Genomic DNA, 20,677 nt, shown 5'->3' with positions numbered 1-20,677 from the left:
TTATTATTATTAGTTTAATCTTTGTTGTTTGCGTTATTTTAATGAAACGATGTATTATAACTGACTTTTAGTAGTGTATAAAAAAAAGATTCATTAGAATTTAATATAAATAATTAAATATACATTCAAAATATTCAAAATATATTTTAATTTGAATATTTATTTTCGTTTTATATATTTTTTAAAATATTTTTAAATTTTATCAACTAGGTTTCATTAATGTTTATAAAATTTAATCAATATTTTGGTTCTCATAAGATTTTATTTGATATTGTAATTTGAAATATATTAAATTATAATTTCTTTCTAAATATTTGATATCAAATAAACAACCTTCATCTTAATATTTAATAATATTATTTTTTTTACCGTAATTTTTTATTATTTTATAAAAATTAATTAATTAATATTGAAACATTAAAAAAAATAGAAGTGCATGTATGAATATATATCTGTTATCTAGTGGGATGAAGATAAGAAAAAAAATTTAATAACCGTTAAATTTAGGTACGAGAATAGAGATAAATTTTATCTATAAAAATGAATATGAGATAACAAAATTCATTCCATCACGCCCGTTCGGTTGTCATATTTGGTCATTATATTTTTTAAGAAAATATAACATATATTAGATATTTTAGTCGGATTAAGTATATTTTTAATTTTTAAATTTTTACGCGAAATTGAATTGTATAACTTTTCATTGATGAGAAATAAATTTCTTTATGAATATCGGAATTATTCTTTTAAGATGTTGATAAAGAAATAAGGTGCCGGCCGTTTTTTTTTAAGGTTAATTTACAGTTTGCCTTTTATGGAAAAAATCTCGTGGGTCCAATGAAATCATTTTTTTTTTATATTTTATCCCTTTACATTTTGAACAAAAAAAAGTTTCATGAACCCCAAGTTAAACCGACAAGGTATTACAATTTTTTTTATTATTAGAATCTGTCAAAGATTAATATTTTATTTAAAATAATCACCCCGTCTTCCTTCATTAATCTTTTTGTTCATATCATGATAAATTAATCATATATATGTGTGTGTGGGTATTTATTTATGAATGTATAGACAGAGTCACACATTCTGTGCTGCAGAAGGAATACAGAGCTTCATAACCCTACAGTCTGCAGTTTTTTCTTATCGAATTGGTTTCAATTGCAGTGGGTGAGTTTCTTCTCCTTCTTCTCTTATTCCACTGTTCTGTTTTTTTTTCTTCTTTCATTTATTGTTTCTTCAAAGCTTAGTCTCCTTTGTTTCCGCTGCATGTTCTTTTCCTTGTAATATTTAAAATAAAAGAAAGAAAAGCAACAGTAAAGAACTTTCTTTTTAATTTTTTTTTTTTTTATGTTTCTTCTCTGAACTCGTATCCGAAGACGATGAAACACGATGTGGGTTAAGAGTCTAAGATTTTCTGTAATCAAATCAATTCCGCATAATTATCAGAACCTCTGAATTTCGAAAAATAGAAGTGAACTGAGAGATAATTGGTACTCCTACTTTTTTTTGTTTCTCTTTTATATTTTCATGTTTTAAAGTATTGTAGCAAAAAATGACCTATTTGAGTCAGCCACATGCTATTGTGGAATCAATTGTACAATATCGTTGCATGTGTGTAAATATAGGAAGAATGCTGGTTTCAGTTTGGTTATGTATTCTAGTGTAGTTGTTGCTTAAGTGGAGTAGTCATTCATTTGAAAGCAAACTTTAGATTAGATATATGAGATGCTATATTCTATTTATGATATGGAGTTTAGAGTGTTGAGGTACATACCCTTAAATTTTGTTTTTCGGAGGGTTATCTAAGGCATTGATGCTCTAATTGTACCTTTTACCAGTTATGGGTTTGGAGGAGAACGTAGCAAAGACATGCAACACCAAGGACAATGCTAGTCAAACTTGGACCTTGTGTACACATGCTTTTTATGATTTAACGCATGTCTCTCCCGTGGTATTTATGTTTTTGCTGAAAGAATATTATTATTACGGTATGATTTCTTTTCCTTCCAAGGCTAGTAATTGTTGTCTGAAACGAGATAATAGGATGATGAATGCTAAGTGTTTGTTAAAATGGTTCAGTTAAACCTTTTTAGTAGTTTGTTTTTCTTTAAGTTAGCCTCGTGCCCAGACAGACTGGATATCAATGCTATTGTCAAGGTTTTAAATTACTGTTGTGGTGGTTGCTGTTTTTTGGCAATTTGCGGTGTTGTGAAAAAATTGTTGGCAAATGCAGCTGATGTGGTCACAATTGCAAATGTGGAAACAGCAAAGAGGAGTGCTAGGAAACACATTTTTTTAATAGATTGAAATTTATTAAAAACTTTAAAATCAGGGGAAAATTAATTAAATATGATGTGGAAGTCAAATATCATTGATTTTTCGTAAATTTCAACCAAAAAAAGAGAATGTGTTCAAACGAGTGTGTTATTAGCATTTCTCAACCCCAAAAGCCTTGACATCCCTGTATACCTTATTTATTGTGTTGTAAATGGTTCACCTTTATCTATTTTCATGGTCAGCATGTTTGCCAACACTAATTTTAATATATAATAAATGCTAAATGATCATTGAAGTTTGTGTAGGACTCAGTGTTGGTTTATCCTTCTTGCTATTCATTGTTGTTTCTTTTTAAATGCCATTGCATAGGTACGTGTAAGGCAACTGCAAAATTCAGAGCCCTTCAAAATCAAATACATCTTGTTCTCCATAATGATCCAAAACCTGGACCAGCAACTTTTATTGTTCATTGCATGTATGTGTCTCCATTATTTGAAGATCATAGTCAAGGATTTACTCATATGATTGTATCTGCTCTTCGCCGATTCCTAAAAAGATCAACCACTACAGAAAACTCATTGGAGGTGAAAGACTTGGTAGCCCATCTACTTGTAGATGTTATGAGGGGCCAGATCTTTCAAGATGAAAAGATAGTCATGAAGCTAGTCGAGATTTTTGATATAAAACTAACTAATATTGAGAAAGCAATGTGCCAACTTAAGGAAAAACATGATTTAAGTTGTGGCTCAGGAAAAGAACTGGTTGAAGAGTATATTGTCACTTTGGTAAAATCCCAGTGGTACATGACAGCTGTAACTTTAATAGAGCAATTCTCTATCTACCATTATGGCCAGTCTTTTCTCCTTGATATGATACAGAGTAATCAATTCAAAGCGGCAGAGAGGTGGGCAACATTTATGGGGAAACCAATGTTATCCATACTTGTAAATGAGTTCACCAAGAGGAACATGCTTAAGAATGCATATGAGATTATAAAGACAAATAATCTAAAGCAGGATTTTCCAGACGTATACAAAAGGTCTAAGGAAAGGTAAATGATTTGTACTGGTTTACATGGGGGTGATTTAGTGTTGTTTTTATTTGTACAAAGCATCTTGAATCCAATTTCGCAACCCCTTAAGTTTTTTTAATTTTTATTTAACAAAATAACTTGTTGATTTGCAGCTCACTAAAAAAATTAGCAGAAAAAGGATGTTGGGATGTTGCCGAGGCAAAAGTAAACAATGATATGCACCTTATGGAATATTTGGTTAGTTTTTATTCGCTCTTTGATACCGACCGCCATTCTATATGTACATAGATAGATATATACTTCTAGAACCTGTGTAAAATAGCTAATGTTTAATTTTTAAACTATTGATTAGTTTTGTCATTCTATTCATGCACTTGTGATCTTGAATTACTATTCCTTTGTTATGTTGATTGTGTTTCTTACCGAAGACACTTAGACAATTTGTTTCTTTTTCTGCTTTAGTTGCATGGTGTTTTCTGCAGTCCTTGTTGGACGACCTTTAGGTGTCTTTTTTACCATTAAGTTTTATATCTTCTTATTTGGATTTATTCCTCATGAAACCTTGAACAAGCATTTTATTATTGTGTAATGGGCCATTTAGGCCATGTGAGTTCTCAGTTCTGCAAACATACGTATAAGGATCATGTATATTTCCTAAATTATATATTTGATGACCTATATATTCTTTAAATATATTTTGCAAAGGTAAGATTATTTCTCAGTAGATTTGTGACTTTCTAAACCACTGCTAGCCTGTTGATATTTGAACTATGGAATCCACTAGTTAAGACAAGGGACTTTTCAGGTGGTGCACTCATATTTGTTTGTTACAAACTGATGGGTGGTTAAAGTAACATGACTAGGAGTCACCTCCCAGAATACGTGGTTGTTGTTTTTTTCTCAGCTCTCTAACCTGTTTATCAGATACATAGTGCACAAGCACCCTAAGCATAATTTTAGCTTGATTATTATGTATCATCTGACGCTTTGCTAGTAGAATTGGTTAGGGTGGATATACTAATTACAGGAAGGCTGTGAAGTTGTCAAATTCAAAATAGGGAGGTTTCATGAGCCGATCATGTCCAGTTTTGGGTGGGATTGTACAATCTGAAGTGTCTAGGATGTCTTATTAATACATCAGTTTCTCAATCGGAAATTGTGATAGTTTCATTTTTAAAATGGATACAGAACACAGGTATAGAAACAAAACAGTCATACGCTGGTTCTGCATTATATGGAAAAGATGTAATAAGTACTATAACTCTCTTATTTAACTTTTTTTGAAAAAATGGTACTCATTGAGTGTTAGTTTTTGTTGGCGGTTTTAGCCTTATAGCCCCAGCATAATTTTCAAATATGTATAGCAGTATAATATTTTAATTTTACTTTTTAAAGGTTTATTTGGCAATGGAAGCTGGTTACACAGAGAAAGTTGATGAACTATGTCATCGGTACTCCCTAGAGAGGTTTTTGGACACCGAAGGTAAGCCAAATTGATATGCGCAATGTAAATTAGTAAACGAAGAAAAATATGGCATTCTAAATAATACAAAAAATTCCGTAACCGTTAAGATAGTTGGTTGCTCATTCTTCTTCTGCCTCAATAGTTCCATTTTTAATTTATTCAGTCATTTTAAATTCTTTTTCTTGTATCCCTGAAATCATTTTTTTATAGTCTTTGTTATCAATATCCTTACTTTGATGTTCATACCATTTTACTTCATTAACTTTATTGTTATGAAAAGTGTCTATTTTCTTCTATTTATTCTCAAATGAACACAACTGTTTTATGTGCTCCAGTACCAGAAACAAGTAACCTGCAAGGGCGATATTTATGTCTTGATGAGTTATTGGTTGAAAACATCATTTGGGTTGATGAAGCGGAAACTTTGTTTGATGCAACAAGGCATATTGAGGGGTTTAAAGTTGTAGGTCTTGATTGTGAATGGAAACCAAATTATGTAAAAGGTAGCAAACCAAACAAGGTAAACGATCTTCCTGCTTTGAATGCTTTTCCATCTATCTTTGTTTATTTAAATTCTTTGAAAATTATTATATCTGGGTTTTAGTCTTCAGAGCTGTGACATTTTCTGATCAGAAACCGAACGCATGATTCTCCCCTTTCCTTTTCTTTTTGAATTTCCATGTTTCAGGTTTCTATCTTGCAAATTGCTTCTGAAAAGATGGTTTTTATCTTTGATCTGATAAAGTTACACAAAGAAGTACCTGACATTTTAGATGATTGCCTATCTCGCATTTTGCTGTCACCTAGAATTCTAAAACTTGGTATGAAAATTCTGAACATTAGTCTTTGAACTATTAGCAAATATTTTTGGTGGACAAGATTGATTCTTAACTTTGAATTATTACTACTTTAACCTGATTGAGAGTGCTACTGTTCTTGGGCTTTGATAAGTACTATATTATTTCAATTGTAAAGGAACATTCTCAAGACATTGGTTTTGTTTTGTAAATCTCAACTAGTAACCATTCATGCCCAACGGCTTGTATTTTTCAGGCTATAATTTCCAATGCGATGTAAGGCAACTTGCTCACTCATATGGAGAGTTGAGGTGTTTCAAGAACTATGAAATGTTGCTGGATATCCAGAATATTTTTAAAGAACTCCGGGGTGGTTTGGCTGGGCTTACGGAGGTAGTGTGTGTATGAATGTCTCTTTTAGTGTTTCGTGTCTCCTTTAAAGTACTTCTTATATTTGTAGAGGGATAGTTATAAAAATCCTTGGTTTTCTCCTGTTAGCTTATTTTGACGAAACTAGTGTTGTTAATGGTAAATCAGAAAATACTGGGAGCTAGTTTAAACAAGACAAGACGAAACAGCAATTGGGAGCAACGGCCATTAACTCCAAATCAAGTAATTGCTTCACTTTATTCATTGTTATCCATTAATGATCTCCATATTCTTAAAACTTATCAGAAGATGCATTTGTGACATTGGCTTTGAAAGTTTTTGTATAATTCCTAGTATGCAATCCACCTACATTTATTGAACAAAATTTTGTTTTTCCAATAGTGAATTGAATGATTCAAATTGTACTGTATATATGATTTATGGTTTCAAAAGAAATTTAGAAGTGTAGGATAACAATGAACGACTGCTATACATTTGAAGCCAGTTATTTCAGTTAATGCTGTTCTACATGTGCAGTTGGAATATGCTGCTCTGGACGCTGTTGTTCTTGTTCACATATTCCGCCATCTTCCTGGTCATGGACATGAGAAACCCGAGTGGAAGTCTTTCATCGTATGTTATCATACCTCTTTTCTGCCTATTTTCCTTTATTGCAAACTCTATTTTTGTTCTGTTCTCTCGCCTTTTCTTTGTCTTTAGTAGTTTCACAATTTTGATTTACCCAACTAAGCTTTTAGAACCATGCATAAGAAGAAAAAAAACGCATGCATAATTATTGATTTATACTGTTTTTTAACTGTCAAATAGGTATCCCGCACGGAAAACGGCAAGAAATCCAAGAAACATACACCGAAAGTTGTAGACACTGAAATGGAAGCCAGCAAGCATTAGTTCTGAACTTAGATCCATTGTGTATATATGGGAAACTTTCTGTAGAAAAATAAGAAACTTTCATTATGATCATTAATTTCATTGAATATTATCCTTCTTTTTTTTGTTGTTGTAAATATCAGTTTATAAACTTCATTTTTACCCAAGAAGATTAATCCGATCATTTTTACACTTCTAGATCTACATCTATTTAAAGGAATAGAAAAACCAAATAATAGATGTAATCACAAGTGATAACTGATAATGTAGTTACAATACAATCAAAATTGAAGACAAACCAAACTAATGCTTTATCCTTTGTGAGATTTTTGACTATGTAAATTGTAGAATTGTTATCACCATGGACGACAAAAGATTCAAAAATGTTAGAATGCAAATCTTGACATAAATATTGCAACCACTAAAGGTCACATACAAACGAAGCTAGTGCTCTGTATTTTGCCCAAAAAGAAGATCTAGACACTTGTAAACTGTTTTTTAGACTTCCACAAGATTAAAGAGTTTCGCATGAAGACACATTTACCAACAAATGGATTTTCTTGCATCAACACAAGTTCTCCCATTAGACCAATTAGAATCAGGATAAACTTTGATAATAATTTGATTATCACTCAGAAAGAATAGACAAAGATCGACCTCGAATTTTGATTCTCTAATGTACTTCTAAAATATACTGATAATTATTAATTTAAAAATTTAAAATATATTAAAATTATCTTTAAAATATAAAAATAGAATTTTGATTCTCTAATGTACTTTTAAAATATACTGATGATTATTAATTTTAAAATTTTAAAATATATTAAAATTATCTTTAAAATATAAAAATAGTATGTTTTTAATATCAGCATAGAACATCACAAAATATATTAAAATCATTTTAAAGTATTTGAACATCCATTCAAATATCATAATACATGAAGAGTTATTGTCATGAGGTTCTCGCGGATTGAAACAGAATGACTGGGTTTAATCAATCTTCTATATTCACCAGGATCCGAAAGCGACAACCCTTAATTGTAAGAGAGAAAACAAGATGGTCCCATTGGATAAATAGTAGAAACCACTATCATAAAGGAGATTAAAAAAAAAAAAATCTTTTGTTGATTGAGAACAATAATAGAAGATTAACGACTTATTTCAAAACCAAGAAATATTGAACAATACCAAGATCTTTGATACTAGATGAGTTATGAAGTTTTAACGAGCTCAATTTCTTGAAGATTATTGCCAACCAACATAATGTTATCAACATATATTAATGAAGTTGTGAAAGAATGACCATGCATGCGAACAAATAAATAAGATCAACGATACTTTGAACATGACCAAGTTGAATTACGGTCTGAGTCAGTTTCGAGTTCCATTGTCTACTAGTATGCTTTTAGTCCATGTAAAGATTTCATATCTTTACAAGCTTGTGCTAGATGAGAAAGAATAAGACTAAAAGGAGGATTCATGTAATTTTTTCGTCAAAATCGCCATGAAAAAAAACATTATTCACATCTAATTGATGAAGAATCCATCTCGTAACACGTGTTAAAGAGAAAATAAACCGAATGATAATAATTTTAATAACTGAAGAAAAAGTTTCAAAATACTCGATACTTTCAATTTGTAGTTTGAGAAGTAGCAAGTTTATGGTTCTTTGAGCCATGTTTTTGTTGAAGGATATAAATATTTTTTAACTCTTGTAGACGATGTTTCTCAATTTATATGGATTTACAAAATTTCATCATTATGATTGAAAATCAATTCAATACTCATTTAAAAGTATTAAGAAGTGACAACGACCTTGAGTTCCTTATAACTGATTTATTTAATATAAAAGTGATTGTTCGTCAAACTAATTGTGTGAAAACACCATAGCAAAATAATATTGTTGAACCCATATATCAACATATTTTGAATGTTACATGTGCACTGATTTTTCAATCTCAATTGTCTATTTGCTTTTTATCATATGCTATTAAGCACTCTGGTCATTTAATCAATAGAGCTCGTACTCCACTATTACGTGATAAATCACCATATCAAATATATTATAATGTCATACCACATTTCTCTCATATAAAAGTTTGTTTGTTGCATGGCCTTTCCTGCTTCCAATGGTGTTCAACGGACAAAACTTAAACTTAGTTCTAGAACTACAAAATGTTTTTTTTTTTGTTACAAGGATGAAGTAAAAGGTTCCACTCTTTTTTATATGAATCATAAGAATTTTGTGTCACAAAATGGTATTTTTTATGAAACTGTTTTCCTTTTTATAAAAATAAATTATATATATATATATATATATTATCTAAAATTAAATTATATAAAATTTAAGTTTTCATTTTTTACGGGTTATATTGGCTAAGCACAATTACGGGTTTTAAAGTGATGCCCAAAATAGGCTCGATGAAACCTATATTTTTAGTTTCTTATAAGATAACTTATATGTTGTGGTTGAGATGACGAACTTGGCTAAATTTAGAGTGCGTGGTCTTCCACTGTTATCGGAGCTAGGGATGACTTCCTCCATTCATCTCAATCCTTCTTTACCAAATTCAAATTAATATATACGAATTGCAAATCCCAACATTTCAAGTCTCTTGAATTCTACTATCCTCTCTCTCTCCATTTAACACTTCATGTAGAGAGGGGGAGATAGAGAGGCATAGCAATAGAATTCGGAGACTCACATCGTAGAATCAGATAATAGATGGCACTTATGAAGCACTCAATGGCTTCATCATTGAATGCGGTGAAGACAGATATCGAGCAACATACAAAGGAAGTGAGAAACATACATGAAAACCAAATGAGGATGGAAAGGAGCACAGAGAGAGCATCTCCTCGTGGTTCTCTTCATGGAGAATCTAATGTAAGGAAAGAACGAAAAAGTAGTTGGAGTAGATCACCTCCCCAGAAACCAGAGTGGGATGATCAAGAAGCTAAGAGAAAGCGCAGAGTGGCCAAATACAAGCATTATGAAGTTGAAGGCAAGGTCAAGTCCTCACTCAAGGAGGGATTTCACACCTTTAAGTTCACATGCAAGAAGGTTGTTGCTACTTTGGTCTAATAATGCATTCGTCTTTATCTTGCGTCACCTAGGTAGGTTTAATACTAAGGGACTACTCTTCGTCCTCCTTCCTTGTTGGGTATTGAGCTCCCTTTCTATGTGGAGAAAAGACCCAAATCTTGAAAAGCCCATGTCTCATTTAACCTAGTGGAGAGGGGACTATAAAATAAAGAGAGAGGCAGAACAATAGAGTCAGAACACACTGAAAGCCCTAACACATAGAGGGAGAGGTAGAGGGAAAATTCTGTTCACGTTTTTCACAGAGCTGTCACAGTAGAATCGGCGCTGCGGATTCGTTCACCGTTGGATCGGGCTGAAATTTTTACAGCAGGTTCGGAACTCATTGCTCTTCATTCTGACCGGTCGGATCTTTGATACAATGTCTGAGTTGGGAGATATTAATTTCGCACTGCAGCAGTGATATTATAGGTTTTCCTCTCTTGTTCTTCTCTATTTTGAAAGCTTTGTTGCTTTGTTAGTTGGTTGGGTGTTGGCACTAATTTGTGCTATTGATTGAGACTCTTTTGTACTCTTGTTGATCATAGTGAAGGTATTTCTTTGGTCTGGACGACTCGTGGTTTTTACCCTTGATTTGAGGGGTTTTACACGTTAAAAATCTTGGTGTCTTTATTTGTGCTTTTGGTGATTTATTATTGTTGCTCTTTGATTATTGTTCTTTATAGATTCTTGCAAGTTAGGAGAAATTATATCCGCTGCATTCTCTGATATATTGTTTGTTGTTGTTTTCCCCATCATTCCTATCATGAGAGATGTGTGACAAGTGGATGAGAACGACATCGATGAATCATAACCAAGCACAAATACATTTCTAACACTTATATTTGTTCGAATTAAATGAGAAACAAAACACAATTTGGAAGGGAGTGTGGATATCCATTATTGGGCAATATGAAATCATAGAAATAGGGTCATATTTAGACAGTGATTTGTAGATGCAGAAGAAATTTTCTGTCACATGGAAGAAACATAAATTAATAAATGTAACAATGTTATTCTCTTTCTATTATCTTTATCCAATCCAAAGCTTAAAAGTACCGTGACATGTATCACATAAAACAAGTTAATAAAAAATAATGTCTGCAAAACAATATAACAAAATGAGACAAGTAAGTACACGTGGGCTACTGAAAGTAGGGACATACTGTAATAATATATAAATTCTTTAGAAATAACCAACTAAGCAACGGAGAACATGTACTGGAATATATGTTACCCTAAAAAGAATGCAGAGATAATACTAGTGGAGAAAGTGACCACGACAAGAATAGAAGAATGCAGAAAAACCAAAAGATGAAGGAACTCCAACAACAACCAAAGAACAAAGAGACAAACTAAGACTAAGGGCAACAAACAAACCATTACAAAAGTCTTCAACAAGTCGGAAGGAGAAGAGCAATGAATCAATGATCATTTAGGTTGTTTTTGTCAAAGGTGATGCAAGGGTCAAGGAGTCACATGATAACATCCAAAATTAGGACAATATGTTCCAAAGTGATTAATACATAATAATCTTTGACGCATTTAATACTTATTTGTCCTATACAAAATTATATATAACGATTTGTTATAAGGACAATTATAGTTTCATTTATATACTAAGAGATTTGTAATGTAATATTAGAATTTCCCATTAATTTTTTTCACATATTTTATAATAATAAATACATTAGACTATGTTTTATAATTTAACAAAAAGTAATTTAGGATTATTAACTTTTTTTGGCGTGGTAGTGCACGGAAAACATATTTACAGTAGTTTAGATTTTATATATATGATACTGATCAGAAATCACGATTAGAACGATGCTTTTAAGATATATATTACAAAATTTAACAAATTCACCTTTCAAAGTCCTTTATAATTAAATAACAATACCACTATATTTAAAATAATTAAAATTTTAATATAGAGATGTTTTTTTAATCGACATTTGTAATTTTTCATTATTCAAATATTAATGGTATATCTTTTGTTAATCAACTTATTACGAGGTGAGAGCACTTTAAACAAATTGTTTGGTCTAACAACATTAAAAATATTACTATTGTCATGTTTTTTTTATTGTAAATATATAATTTAATTTAAAGAAAATAATTAAATTTAAATAAATAGTATTTAAAAGAATAAAAGAATAATAAAAAAATTTAATTTAAAAAATAATTATATTTTAATTAACTGTCATGTAAAAGATAAAAATAGAAATATAATTATTTTAATTTAAAATAACAATTATTTAAAAAATAAAATTGAAAAAAAAATGTGTAGACGAAATAGAAATAGATTTTACTAATTTGTTTTAATCTTCTCACAGTACTTTTCAGTTATAAATTCAATTTTTAATTAACATTAGTACAAGGATATAAAAAGTATATTTGTTTTTTATTTTATATTCGTTTTACACATTAATAGTAAAATAAGAGAAATATGTACATTTATATTTTGAAATAAATGAAAGAAGTGATAACGGTAACTATTATACCTTTATGTAAATAATTTGAAGGCTTAAATACCTTTTTGGTCGTCCTCATTTTCTTAGTAAATTATTAACGGAGCATTGTACAGGTGGCACGGTTTGTATTAGGGTGTGTTACATGTACTGTACTGTACAGGTGTGGTAATTAGATAGTTGGGGAATAAATAAGTGAGTTAGGGTTTTGGTAAGGAATGTTTGGACAGTTGGTGAGTTTTGACAATCTTGTTCCTTCATTCCCAATTGGTGTTGCTGCAATCTTCTTCTTCCTGCAATCCCATTATATAGGTATGTTACGGTCCCAATCTTCTTCCTTTACCTCTGGTTGTAATCATTGGAGGCAACCGTATTGTATCACTTCGTGCACTATTGGTGGTTCAACGAGAAATGGAATAACCCCGATTTGTAGCTGCAGAGAGATGTCATGTCAGCTTTGAGGATGACAAGAACTCCAAATAATATTGGTAGAAAATTTTAGGTACACTTTGTTTTTATTTGTGTGTTTATTGATTTACAGAGTGGTGGTTCCAATAATGTGGGCTACAATTTTTTCAAATGGTGGTGTTGATGAAAAGGATGTCATCATCATCATGACACAAATGAGGCAGATTAATGATTTGGAGAAGTCTTTGAAGGTTGCTGAGAAGAAGCTGCAATTATTAATAGGGTTCATTTGTTTTGTTATTGTATTATTCGTACTATTATTGTGTGTAATCTTTTAAAGTCCAATCTGTTTTGTACTATTGTTAAATGAATAAATGAATTAGTTTGATTATGTTAATATTAGTCCCAACATGTTCAAAATGACATCTTAATCTGAACATTAAAGTAAGTGATATTGATATAAGCTTGGGAGAAATTAAATTGATCTAAGTTTGGAAGAAGTTAAATTCATAACGTTAATTCATCCTCATCAAAATGCACTACATCAATGTTTGGCAAAAGTGAAATTGAACGAAGTTTAAGGAAAGTCAAAATGCAGTACATCAATAAAAAATTCTACATCAGAAATTCAAAAAAATAACTAAGACGTTTGTAGCTACTATCATGGCCTCGTCCTAATCTGTAATTTCATTCTAAACTGCTGAGATGGTTGTTCTTCTGGTGTTGGTAGTGGTGCTGCTTAACTCTCCACTTCATTTCTTGGTGGTTGAGTTGTTTGAGTTTCAGCAGTTGGTGCATTCTCAGCACTTTCAGCAGTTGGTGCATTCTCAATAGTTTGGGCATCTGGTGCAGTCTCAGCAGGTGTTGCAGTCTGTTCATCCACAGACTTATCTGGGCAATTGTTCCTGTTATGTCCAATCTGACAGCATATGCTACATTTTTTTCTATGACCTCCTTTGCTGATTTGTGTGTTATCCTTACCCAACTCCCACTCTTCCAACCTTCTTTTTTTCTTGGGTCTTCCTTCCAACCTTCTTTTTTTCTTGGGTCTTCTTGGTAAGATCCTCTAATGTGGTGGATGGACGTCAGGGTAGGGAGTTCTTTCCCATAAGACTTCACCATTGACTGGAAAGATGGATCTCCTGAAGCAGATTGGTGTGAAGTCCTCAGCATTGACATTGATGAAATTCATTGCTGCAATATCATGGCAGCAAGGGATATTCATCATTCCTTACCAAAACCCTAGGTCATTTATTTATCCCCAAATATCTAATTACCACACCTGTACAATACACGTAACACCCTAATACAAACCGTGCCACCTGTACAATGCTCCGTTAATGATTTAAACGGTGTTACAGAAAAGGACCAAATAAAACACAAATCGTGAAAATGAGGATCATTTTAAACATTCTGTAAACATGAGAATCATTTTAAACATTCTGTCAAAATGAAGACTATTTGCAACAAACACTACAAAAATGAGGACAAAAAAGTATTTAAACCTAATTTGAAATTATAAATAGAAGAAAAATAGTATTGATAATTAAAGAAGTAAAATAAGGGATAGAAAATACAAAGCAAAACAACTCCTTATGCATATCCAAGATCCTTAGGAAATTGCCTTAAGTATAACAACAATACGACTTCGTTTAACTGTCTAAGCCAGCAGCAAAGTGCGCGCTGCCAACCCAACCCTCTCTCTTAACCCTGGGAGCATAACAGAAGCGTCAGAGGGCTAATTTGAATTGAAAGACGAAAAAGCGCGGGAACCGAAATGGGTAGCTGTAGCAGGAAGAAGAACCAAGATCTGGAGTTAGAGAAAGCTCGCTTAATCAGTTTAGCACTCGATTTCGGTTTCGACGAATCCTCTGCTAACAAATGCCTCCACCGTCTCATCGATCTCTACGGTGCATACGACACATACACTTCAATTCGCTTGCCTTTCAAATCCCCTGCAATACAATTCAGTGCAATGCAACGCTATTAACTGAACTTGCTTCCTTTTTCTTTTTCAGGAGAAGACGGTTGCGATTTCATCACCGTCGAGCACTGCGGCGACGATTTTATCGCGACTCTAGCGGAGTCGATGCAGGCCACCGAAGATTGGGATGACCTTCAGGAAATGGAATCACAAGCGTGCGGAACCTTGACGCACGTGCTTGACAAAACCGTTGCTCCGGGTGCCGATGCGGATAACGACGACGCTTCGAGAAGCTTCATTAATGTTGTTGACGACTCGCCTCAACCGCAGAAACGCAGACGCCGCGCTAAGGTAGTGGAGTTGGATTCGAGTGACGATGAGGATATGCACTGTAGTGTTCCGAGGGGAAAATCTGTGGTAATACAATAATTATATTTTATCTTTAGTGTTTTTTATTTGCTCAAATATTTACAAATTGCAGAGTTTTATTTTCTTAATCCTACCGGTGATATCAATATTATTTACTATTTATTTTGTAATTGTAAGAGCCTTTCAGAAAATAAAAGAAAACAAATAATACACATTGTAAGTTTTGACGCACAGTTCAACAGAGTGTTGAATATGTGCGATTTGGATGTGGACAGGCATAACAGTGGATTAAAAAATATAGTGGACAGGGAATGAAGACTGACGCTTAAGAAATTAAAAAAAAAAAACTGGAAGAGGGATGACAAATGAGCTTTTCTAAAACTGTATCACAGTGATGTGTAGACGTGATACTGATTAATTCAAATCTTTACGAACAGATTAAAGCTATTCCATGCTTTTATAAGTGAGGAAAATGCATTGACATGGACCTGAAAATCATGGTTGATCTGCATATATACTCTAATGCTTAAATGTTTTTCTTCTTTAAAAGGCAAAACCAAGCACAAAGATTGTTAAACAGTCTGGGATAAAATGAAATGAGGTGAACAGGAAATGATGTAACTCAAACCCAATTTAACACTAATAAAAAATTGCTAGGAGAGTTTCTTTGATGGTTGTTCCCAAAACATATAAGTTTTTCACCTACCCTTCTTGCATAGTTGGTCTATTTAAAGTATTACATGGTTCTAAACTAGTTGATCATTTGGATGGCAATAATAGTTGGTAAAAGTTCTTATTATTCTTAGTTCTATTGTATTTTCTTTTTTGTTAGCTACATTTACTGGTATATAAGACTGATACCATGTTGAGATTATACCGAAATAATTAATATTTGTTGTAGGATTGCAGAAGTGGCATCACTCAAGGCTCTCTTTCATCAACTTCCAGCAAAATGCAATCCTCCTTTGCATCATGGGATAAAAGCGGTACTCTCACTTATGAAGAATTGCAAGCTCTAGATGATATTGAATTGGCCAATGTTGTTATCTTTGGTAATAGTACATTTCGACCATTGCAGCATCGGGCATGTAAAGTAGCTTTGGCAAAGCAAGATTCCTTTATTCTTATGCCTACTGGGGGTGGTAAATCTCTTTGCTATCAGGTCAGTTATTTCTTGTACCTCCCTTTCTGTAAGTTTATTATTTGGTGATATTCTTTAAATCACTTAATATGGATGATGGTTATTATTCTGAAGAACTATTTGCTAAAAAGTGCTAAAGATCTAGAATGTGTCAAATAATTGTGTATCTTGACTGTCCCTCTTTTATTCATTATTAAAGGGGTTTTCCAAACTATAATTTCTACCCAGAGACTCCATTATTGATTTATAAATACTATTATCTGTCACCATATAGTTTATGTGCTTCTGACATTTTTGCTGTATTTTGTACTTACAGCTTCCAGCAACTCTTCAACCAGGTGTCACGGTGGTTGTATCTCCATTACTCTCACTCATTCAGGATCAGATAATAACACTAAACCTCAAGTTTGGAATACCTGCTACTTTCTTAAATTCCCAACAAACTGCTTCCCAGGCCACAGCTGTGCTCCAAGAACTAAGGTGAAGTTCACTTCTTTGTCTATTCTTATCTCTCTGATAATTTAGCCATGAATAATGTATTATACAGTATTATAGTATACTTCCTTTCGAAAAAATTCTTGCATGTTACTGCTTATTTTAATGTTTAAAATTTTCTTACATTAGTCTTTTTGTATCCAGAAAAGACAAACCATCATGCAAACTTTTATATGTGACACCTGAGAGAATTGCTGGCAACCAATCGTTTCTGGAGATTTTGAAATGCATGCATCGGAAGGTAAAGTGTTCTTGATTTAAGTACATTTTTTTTGAAACCCTTGTGGCAGAGCAGTAGATTTTGAAGTTTATTTCTTGGTGTTCCCTCTTGAATCCCAGGGACAACTAGCAGGTTTTGTTATTGATGAGGCACACTGTGTTAGGTACGCCTTGTTCTTTTTTGTGTACAAGCCTAATAATTGTTTTTCATCAATAACTACTATATTAGTTTCTATCATAAAACCAATTGATATCAAATGAAATTGTCCGATAGATATTTAGTTGACCCCAATAAATGAGGCAGATGATATGTGATTTTCCAACACCTTCCTTTCACATGTCAGCCAATTGTATGGAACTTTAGATGGACTATAGACTTTAATACCATGTAAGATCTCAAAAACATTTGGTTTTATAATATAGAATCTATCACAATTGTATGGAACTTTGAGACATAACATTACCATTGATCACACATGCTTGAAGCTGTACTGCGCTATATGAGCTCATATATGACATAATGATCACACAATATGAACAAGCCCCAAAATTTAGCTATTAATGAAGTATTATTATTCAGGAAATGTCTTTTTAAGTTAAGCTATCATGGTGCCAATTAAGAAGACAAATCGAATGAAATATGAACAGATTGATACTGTAGGCAATAACAAACACACTTCGAAATAGAGAGATCACAAAATGTTTTGGTGAAAATGATATGAGGAGAGTGAATTGAAGAACTCAATTATTCTCTCCTTTTTAGGTTAGATCGTTCAATCTATTTGCGTGGGGGTTTGTACGATATACGCTCTAATGCAAATTTCTAATGTGTAATGACTAACTCTGTACAATGACCTGCTTACATGGAGTAAAATGAATGAAATGAGGCAATCTGTATGTTCACCGTGCAGCCAATATCACAAGAACAATGTCAATTTTATTCAATAATATCAAGATCCAGAGGTAATTCATAATTCAATCAATAAAAAAAGGTCAAGACAATGACACACACAATCAATTCTCACAATTAAATGCAAGAATTGGAAAAGATAGGGTTTACGGGAGAGATGACACAAGAGATTCTGTCCCCAATTAAAAAATTTTGATTTTTCACTATTTGTCACCTTTTCTATATTCACTGATCAAGAGATGACTGCACTTGATGAACTTTATCCCTCACCAATTCTTAAACCTCCAAAGGATGTATCACGCTTGGGATGCTTAAGAATCAGGCCTAAGCTAAAAAAAACCCATATAACGTGGTAAAAAAATGCAATAGCACAAACCCTAGTGCTTCAAGAGCATTCCATTCTCCAAAAATCACTGAGACCCTTTGAGTTCCAATTTGGCAGAGTTGGCACTGTGGGTCTTGGTTAACACAAAGGGTCAGGTTGTATGGAATTGGAATCTATGATGGTGGTAAGTTTATACCTGAAATTAGTTGGGAAACATTTATATATGTTTAAGCTAAGAAAACTATAAGCATACTAAACAGCTTTTACAATATCTTTTAAGGTTTTAATTATAACTCGTAGCTTTCAAGTAAGATGAGCAAAATGGGTCAAACTCTAGCTTTGGTGTGCAAGCAGAACTTAAAACTGCTAGCGTAACAAGGTATGCTAAAACAGGGGATGGACTTATTAGAGCTATGTAGTTTTGTTGTTATAAGAGATACCAAATTATCCACCATTCAGTCATTACTATCAAATTGAACATCATGCTTTTCAGCCAATGGGGACATGATTTCCGGCCTGATTATCGGGGATTGGGATCTCTAAAGCAAAAGTTTCCAGATGTACCCGTCATGGCATTGACTGCCACTGCAACCCATGCAGTTCGTGAGGTAATCAGAGTATCAAGTCACTATGATGAACATTTCTATTGAGTTTTTTCGCCCCTTTTTCACCTTTAAATAGTTTTTATTTTTCAGGACATATTAAATGCTCTAAGAATTCCTCATGCACTCGTTCTTGAAAGAAGCTTTGACAGACCAAATTTGAAGTATGAAGTGATTGGTAAAACAAAGGAACCACTAAAGCAGCTTGGTCAGCTACTAATTGATCGCTTCAGGAATCAGTGTGGAATTGTTTACTGCCTTTCAAAAAGTGAATGTGTTGAGGTCTCTAAATTTTTAAATGAGAAATGCAAGATCAAAACAGTGTATTACCATGCTGGCTTGGCTGCCCGGCAGAGAATAGCTGTTCAAAAGAAATGGCATGACGGGGAGGTCGATATTGTGTGTGCAACTATTGCTTTTGGAATGGGGATAGACAAACCTGATGTTGTAAGTTGAGCTACATTTTAAAATTATGATTATGCTGTGATAATTCAAAATTCTACGATCAACTTTGTTTAGGAATACTACACTTTTAAAAAATATAGTGCACCCTTCCCTGTACTTAATTCCGTTTCTTGATAATCGATATATAAATGAAATGATCTATCAATGATATGCTACTTATCACCAGTCAGATGACTAAGAAATGACTGGGACCAATCTTTTTGAAAATCCACAGCATTACCAAAAACTCCGTACTTTTGAAGTTTTTTTCAAGGCCTTTTTTGTTGATTGAGTTAACTAATAAAAGTGATACTCCAACAATTATTCAAATTCCTAGTGATCATAAGATAATTTTATCCATACTTTCCAAGTGCAAGTTGAAAGTATACCCCCAAAATCTACGGATCCATTTACGAACCTGCCTTATAAACTTAAATGTAACATACTTACGTTAGTGTAGCATTTGAATGCTTGGCCAGGGCAAATATATCCACTTGAAAATATAGGGATTAGTTCTAACTGAAAGACTACCTTACTGGTATCTTAGATTTACAGATTTTGTTACTCAAATTTTCATTTTGTCATGCTTTCAGCGCTTTGTCATCCACAATACAATGTCAAAATCAATTGAAAGCTATTATCAAGAATCTGGAAGGGCTGGAAGAGATAATCTTCCTTCAGTTTGCATTGCTCTTTACCAAAAGAAGGATTTTAGCAGAGTTGTATGCATGCTAAGAAATGGTCAGGGATATAAAAAGGAAAATTTTAAGACAGCAATGGTTCAAGCCAAAAAGATGCAAGATTACTGTGAAATAAAGGTAATCAAGCTCCTTTGCATGTCAACCTCTATTTTTTTTATTTTTATTTTTTTACTTTTCTCTTTCACATCTCTTGTCCATTTTTGAAAATGTGGTTTAAAATAGTAAGGTGTGAGTTTTGGGTATAAATTTTCATCTAAAAATCATCCATATATTGCTCACCGTGTTTTTAAGGGAAATAGCAAACGGGCCTGTAAAGAAAGGCGTTTATTCACAAGACTTTTATGTTTTGTATTTGTTTGGATGGTTAGGTTGAATGCCGGAGACAAACTTTACTCAAACACTTCGGGGAATCTTTTGATAGAAAATCCTGCAAGTATGGATCTAGCCCCTGTGATAACTGTCTCAAGACTGTATTATGAATTGCTGTACCATCAATGTCAAGTCTGGTACGCTCTAACAAACTCTATGGACTATCTGGAGCAGTTCCTATTGCATTTTTGTCCTTCAGAAAATTTTTCTTAGGGCTTACCAGTGGAAAAGTCGAAATATCTTTTTCATTATTTTTCAGATCAATAGAAAGAAAGATGTCGACCCAAGATGTACCAAAATTTTGAAGGAAAAAAAATTGATTAATTAGATTTGCACGTAAATCATAATTATGCAAAACTGGAAATGGCGTTCTATAGAACCTTTT

General features: G+C 32.7%; 3 protein-coding genes across 4 annotated transcripts; all 3 read left to right on the top strand.

Annotated features, from left to right (window-relative positions):
• Positions 1–1,050: 1,050 nt before the first annotated feature.
• On the top strand, positions 1,051–6,994 carry LOC114189808 (exonuclease mut-7 homolog). Of its 2 annotated transcripts, XM_028078506.1 has the most exons (11): positions 1,051–1,167; positions 1,839–1,988; positions 2,647–3,328; positions 3,463–3,547; positions 4,706–4,793; positions 5,111–5,295; positions 5,464–5,596; positions 5,829–5,965; positions 6,110–6,184; positions 6,479–6,574; positions 6,770–6,994. In XM_028078506.1, the coding sequence occupies exons 2-11, from the start codon at positions 1,841–1,843 to the stop codon at positions 6,851–6,853; spliced, it is 1,713 nt and encodes a 570-aa protein (XP_027934307.1). In that variant the 5' UTR covers positions 1,051–1,167; positions 1,839–1,840; the 3' UTR covers positions 6,854–6,994. The 2 variants fall into 2 exon arrangements, with proteins under 2 accessions (XP_027934307.1, XP_027934308.1); XM_028078507.1 differs by lacking the exon at positions 1,839–1,988 and having other exon boundaries at positions 1,059–1,167.
• Positions 6,995–9,452: 2,458 nt separating this feature from the next.
• LOC114189512 lies at positions 9,453–10,159 on the top strand. Its single transcript, XM_028078096.1, has one exon. It carries the CDS (start codon positions 9,558–9,560, stop codon positions 9,915–9,917), a length of 360 nt encoding a protein of 119 aa, XP_027933897.1. The 5' UTR covers positions 9,453–9,557; the 3' UTR covers positions 9,918–10,159.
• Positions 10,160–14,451: 4,292 nt separating this feature from the next.
• On the top strand, positions 14,452–20,649 carry LOC114190758 (ATP-dependent DNA helicase Q-like 1). The gene is made up of 10 exons (XM_028079764.1): positions 14,452–14,703; positions 14,812–15,134; positions 15,988–16,248; positions 16,544–16,707; positions 16,867–16,963; positions 17,062–17,105; positions 18,670–18,784; positions 18,872–19,225; positions 19,816–20,040; positions 20,292–20,649. Exons 1-10 carry the CDS (start codon positions 14,571–14,573, stop codon positions 20,400–20,402), a joined length of 1,827 nt encoding a protein of 608 aa, XP_027935565.1. The 5' UTR covers positions 14,452–14,570; the 3' UTR covers positions 20,403–20,649.
• Positions 20,650–20,677: the final 28 nt, after the last annotated feature.

The sequence above is a fragment of the Vigna unguiculata genome, chromosome 7, assembly GCF_004118075.2.
Source record: "Vigna unguiculata cultivar IT97K-499-35 chromosome 7, ASM411807v1, whole genome shotgun sequence".
In the NCBI taxonomy this organism is placed as follows: Eukaryota; Viridiplantae; Streptophyta; class Magnoliopsida; order Fabales; family Fabaceae; genus Vigna; species Vigna unguiculata.
Note: the sequence above shows the minus strand (reverse complement) of the source record. Positions and strands in the feature narration are given on the sequence as shown.